The following is a 6,000-nucleotide window of genomic DNA, read 5'->3' as shown; positions in this document are numbered from 1 at the left end:
CCATTTTCCCCCCTAGACAAGCAAAACCATGCAGCTAAAATCCTCAACATCTTAGCACAGGGCCATAACAGCACAAATGGCTTGTGAGAAGAAGACGAGTCCTTTTCACTCCACAGAGCTTGGCATCCTTTTAATGTCAAAAGGTAGCCAGGGAATCCAGTAACCTTAATATAAATACTAAGTTTTCTTTAATATTTCCAAAAATATTTCCACTTCACCAAAAAGAATGTTGAGAATATTCATCTGTAAAAGAACAGTCAATGTTTTCACATGCATAAATTTTCCCAAAGTGTTATGTTTCCCAAAGTTTTATGTTTCAGATCCTACTAATACTGGGTATGCTTTCCCACGTAAAAGGCCAAAGGCTGGGCTTCACTCTGTGTTTGTTCTACTTTGGAAGTTTGTCAGCCCAGCTGCACAAGTTCCTGGGACCAGGCTAACGCTCATCCCCTGCATCTTTCAACATGCCCGCCACTGCTCATCTAGTTCCCCATGGAAAGTGCTGACCAGGCTGTGATTACTCATCAGGTTCTCCATGTAGTTGGGCTCCTTCTGGCCAATGACTCGATACTGACGCCACTTTGTTCTTGGCTTCCGCCCTGCATTCCTGCCTTAAACCCAAAGGCAGAGTGGGGAAGACCACCACCATGGCAGTGTGTCATGCAAACACAACATGTAGCCATGGGGAGAAGGGCCCGCTCTCCATGCATAGTCTCTTTCTGTCTTCTGTCCTTAAAAGGAGAAAAGTCAGAGAGGGAAAAGCCTACATTCATCAGCTCAGTGGCTGCCCCTCCCAGCTGTGCGTGGCCACGTCGCACAAGGCTCCCGTGATAAGGGAAAACAGAGCCCTCAGATCCTCTGCTTGCAGTCGTTCCCCTCCCCAGTTAGGTCAAAGTCAATTCCATTTGTCTAGGTGAGTGGAAACAACCGGAACTGAGGTCCAGCACACAGTTAAAGTGACCCGAGGGCCCAGAAATACATTTTAATGCCATTCATCACTTATGCAACCCCTGACAAATGGCGTAGCGCAAGTTCTCCACTTCCCCATCCCCTACACCCATATACTCTTGGTTTCCATGTACCACAGTCATGTAATGGCTGCTGACCTTTTAGAGCTTCTGGGTCCCCCAGGATCCTGTTGAAAGTTTCTTGTGGGATCTTCTTGAAGGCTTCATTGGTTGGAGCTAACAATGTAAATTGGCCTTCATTTTCTAAAAGATTGTTGAGGCCAGCAGCTGCCACAGCAGTCTTTAAGAGAAGGCAAAAGAAATGCAATTAAACACACAGAACATACTCAAGGGAAACAGGTTTGAATCCACATGTAGTTTACTTAAGAGAACACCCAATGAAATCAAAGTGAATTAAGTAATTCCTTGATTTCCTTGGGTTTACTCCACTAATGACTAAATCTGGATCTAACCAATTTCCAAAAGGTGATTCCATTCTAAATCAGCATAGCGAGATGCATTAAAACCATTTGAGATGGACTTACCCGAAGGGTTTCAAGACTTTCTTCAATCTCAACAATTTGCAGGATATTGTTTGTTGTTGTAGAAATGACTTTGTCTATCAAATGGACCACTCCGTTAGTAGCATGATGGTCAGCTTTCAATAACCTTGCACAGTTGACTGTCACAATCTGGAGAAGAGGGGAACCACCAAAGACAAAAACGTAAACTAATGTATTAATGAGGGTTAAAACATTTGAGTAGCAATATACCATGACTCAGTTTGAAGAATTCCACAGCTTATTATGTGTCGCTTTATTCCCAAGTTCTTAAAAGAGACAAGGTGAGTTCTAATGATCACCTGCATGGATCTGAGAAATCTATTGGCTTGAAAAACTAATCTCTAGATTTAATAAGTAAATAAGTAAAGGTACAACACTATACTTATTTAGACAGAGAAATGTCCTACCATTCCCAGCACAATGGCTTAGAATTGTACCCCAAATAACTCACCAACTGGTTCTAAGAATAGATATTGCTCATTCTTTCACAATTTTTATGCAGGCACCCAAGTGCAGAATGGATGCCTACCAAGTCAGCTATGAAGGCTGTGAATCAGTCTCACTCCATGTTTTTCTGTCATGCCATTTTCACTACATCTGTTTATGTGCAGTTACAGTAAAGACGTCCATCCATATTCAAGCATAATTTAACAGCTGCCATTTAAAACATACATAAAAGTATAAAGAACCTGTCATCACAGATTGTGGGGGGCTTGAGTCTTCTCACCCCAGAAGGAATTCTGATCACGGCTTAACAAGCCACCTATGAAACTCATATCTTCTTCAAGGAGGCCTCCCGGTGCAGGACCTCAGATCTCAAGGGGCGGGAGGACACACAGGGAAGAAGGTGCTCCTTCAGGTATCCCAGACCCAAGCCATTTAGGGCTTTATAGGTCATAACCAGCACCTTAAATTGGGCACAGACTTGAATTGGTAGCCAGTGTAACCGGTAGAGGACCGGCGTTATATATGAAAAATGGCTGGTCCCCATTAACATCCTGGCAGCGCTGTTCTGAACCAGTTGAAGTATCTGGACCACCTTCAAGGGCAGTCCCTATTATAATCCACAAGACCATTATTTATTCAATTGCGGCCTAAATTGTACACTTTGTCATATGCATCCTTCCCTATATATCAAATATTGTTAAAGAAAGACATGACTCCTGGGAAAGATAAAGGGTATTGCTTTATTAAGTGGGTGCAAACAGAAGAGCTAAGCCACCAAATACTGCTTGTATTTTAGCCCAATGCAGAACAATAAGGAGGGTGCTGAGTTTGGATATGGAATACCAAGGTTCAGGCCACTGAAAGGCAGGCACAGTGGGAAGGAAGGAGGAACTCAAACAGGCACAAGTTTGCACAGCTCTGCTCCTTTAAGTTTTGGCCCATTTCCCTCATGTCCTTCCTCATGCCGCTTGGGAGTTTCTTCAGGGCAGAAAGTAACAGAAAAGACCTCTTATGTGAACCCCCTTCCGCTTGCAAATCTTGGGATCCAAGCCGACTTGAGTATCTGCCATAGCTCACAATAGTTACGGAGTTGTCTATACACGAGATCTGCAGCAGGAAAGTAACTTGAAGCAGCTTCTGCATGGCAGAACGTCATGTGAAGGCCATAATGTAAAGCAGGGGTTGGCATCTTGTGGCCTTCCAGAAGTCTGGGCTTGCCACCTCCATCAGCCCTCACTAGCCCAGCCAGTGGGGACAGATGGTGGGGCTTGTAAGCCAAATGTTGTGCATCCCTGATGTCGACCTTCCAGCTTCAAGTCTCTTGTTTCCCTCATCTGCCCTTCACACTAGGGAAAGCCAACCCGTATCAGTTTATCTGGTCCAACAACAGATTGATTAATCAACCAATTATATTAACAAATTCTTCTAAAAGTAGGAACAAAATCGTAATAGCCTCATCCATTACTCTTGGACTCAAATCCCTCCAAAAGGAAAGAAAAAAAAAAGTCTGTGTTCAATGCTGTTTGCAGCTTTAGCAAATACTCACTCCATTTGGATAATGATGGATCTGGATATCAATATTTTGGTACATTGAAGGAAGAGATATTCCATGTTTCAGATCATCAGTCAGGACTCGCTTATTCACCATGTGGTAGCGAAGTGCATTTAACAGCTCGATATTAACATTGCTCACCAAAGAATCCAACATTTCCTAAGAACAACAAATCAGGTCAGATACTCAGTTCCATTAACGAACTGTTCCATTTTTCCAAGCAGGGAAATGCAATTGAATGAAACTCTTCCAACATGCCTTTGCCAGGGAAATTAGCATGCGACTTTACTAGCCCTCCAGTGTGACTGAGGATGTTGCCAGCAAAGCAACAGGTAATCGCTATGTTAAGCTTGACTGGGGCTTCTCACGCAGGCCGCTGGATCAGCGGAGTACAGCCCTGTTGGCCCCGAAGCCTGGAGTGTGCTCACACAAGCACAGATGTCATTCCTGACCATGGGACATTTTCCCACCAAGGAAAGCACAGCTCAGTCCTGCGCATACCTGCTCAGAAGAAAGCCTCAGCACAACAGCTTTCAGACACGCAAGCACAGCTAATTTTAAAAGTTAAAGGTACTCAAATGCACAGCAGGTTATTTAAAATGCAACTGTTTTTAAATCACTCTTCTCTCTGATCATTGATGGTAGCTTATCCGAGATAAAAGCAGCCATTTCCCTGCTTATGATGGAAGACATCCTTCATTACTTTCTAATCTACTTTCTGTGGTCGTTTTCCTCAACCTATTTTACCAGCAGGTAAAAGTGAGACTGTTTATTTATTATGTATTAAATTTGCATAAAAGCCATCCATTAGCGTAATACTCTTTGGATGGCCATTACAATAATCTATCAATAATATTACTAAAACAATACAATTAAAATATTGTAATAAATAAATAAACTAAAGCAATATATATATCAACAAAACATTAAAAATAAAAAATAAATTAGATTCAGATTAAAATTAGTGCTGTCATATAAAAACTTAAGTAGTGTGATAGGTGAGCTGAAAAAGGAACGTTTTCTTCAGGTGCCTTATACTCAACAAAGCAGGTACCTGACGAATCTCTGATAGCAAAGCGTTCCATAATTGGGGTGTCACCACAGAAAAGACACTCCTGCTTGTCACCTCACCCTGAAACTATAGGAAGGCCTCTACTGATGGGGCCACACAACTTGCCCCTGAGGACCACATATGGCCTGTGAGCCGCAGGGTGCGTACTACTGCCCCGGATAAAAGGGATTTTTCATCCCCAAGTAGACAATTGTGCTTGTGGAAGGAAAAATCAGCGCATGGAATGCACAGATCCCGCCTAGTTTAACAAAATCATACACCTTTTGACCCTAGATGTTATTTACTGCTATTAAATCTTTTGCAATCTATTTTTTTCTTCATTTTTATTGGGATCCAATTATATAGAACAAATTGTGACAACAAATTATATATACAAATTGTGACCCAGTTTGTACTGGTATGCAACATAATTACAGCTGCAGCACAGTTCTTTTTCAGGTTTCATGCATGTTAATAGCACTTTTCAATATGGCAAGACTTTGAACCTTAAATTTGAATCTACTCTTATCAATATTCATATGAATTGGTTATAATGAAAGATCAAGATTTTATTATGACAACAACTGCAAGCTCTTACAAGAATAAAAGTGTCTGCATTCTCTATGCTCAGCCATTGGGGAATTTTAAGAGTTCCTTAGCACAATTAAGGGAGTTCCTTAACTCTACAGTTAAGAAAGAAAGCAAGTTTATGAAGGCATCTAAATTCACATGGAACTTGGACGCTGCCTTGCATTTACTGCTTTAAGAAAAAAATCCTTCCCTTCTCAAGGTAAAACTGTGATTTAATCAATCATCATATGAATGGTCATAAGGCACACAGAAACATGCAAGGACTGGAAATAAAAAGGAAGGGATGTATGGGAGAAGGTGCAGAGTAGCACGTCAGGTAATCAGGACGGCTGGTTAACCAAGTGGTGACTCTAATCATGGTGTTGGGTAGCACATTTCTGCACAACAAGAAGCCACCTAAATCTAGGATGCTCTAGCTGTCTTTAAAATGGCAATGCTTCTCGGTACGCACTTCCCACATTATAGATAAATGGCTTCCATTTTCGTGATCTCTTTAGCTCATTCAAGGTTAGGAAAATGGAAACCAGACTTATGCTTACAGCAGGCAAGGAAGCCCAGGCCTCGTTGGTTGGAGCAAAGATGGTGTAGCTCCCAGGACCTGTGATTTCAGCACTCAGGTTAGAGCTGGCGGAATAGAGCTGAGTGGTTGTGGCCCCAACAACTCCAAGAGTTTCGTAAAGGTTTGAAAGAGGCAAAGCTGTTGAAAAAATAATACAGTTGATTTCAGCAAGGTAGTCATTGCATCTCAACAACAGTTATTACTGTACAGTTAAAATAAAGGAATGATTTCCAAAAGAGTTCTCAAAGTAAATATAGACTCAGTTATGCTTTGAGAAGACCTTCTGCAAT

General features: G+C 41.8%; 1 protein-coding gene across 2 annotated transcripts in view; it reads right to left on the bottom strand.

The window, feature by feature from the left end:
* Positions 1–6,000, bottom strand: part of TGFBI (transforming growth factor beta induced) — a 49,742-nt gene that overhangs the window by 19,048 nt on the left and 24,694 nt on the right. For both annotated transcript variants that reach the window (XM_044454320.1, XM_044454321.1), the window contains exons 4-7: positions 5,691–5,848; positions 3,504–3,668; positions 1,493–1,639; positions 1,107–1,248 (exon numbers count right to left, since the gene is read on the bottom strand). In XM_044454320.1, the coding sequence (XP_044310255.1) occupies positions 1,107–1,248; positions 1,493–1,639; positions 3,504–3,668; positions 5,691–5,848 (612 nt within the window). The remainder of the gene's footprint in view (positions 1–1,106; positions 1,249–1,492; positions 1,640–3,503; positions 3,669–5,690; positions 5,849–6,000) is intronic.

The sequence above is a fragment of the Varanus komodoensis genome, unplaced genomic scaffold (genome assembly GCF_004798865.1).
Source record: "Varanus komodoensis strain SLA01 unplaced genomic scaffold, ASM479886v1 scaffold7_3, whole genome shotgun sequence".
Classification (NCBI taxonomy): domain Eukaryota; kingdom Metazoa; phylum Chordata; class Lepidosauria; order Squamata; family Varanidae; genus Varanus; species Varanus komodoensis.
The sequence above is the reverse complement of the archived record's forward strand: the minus strand, read 5'-3'. Positions and strand labels throughout refer to the sequence as shown.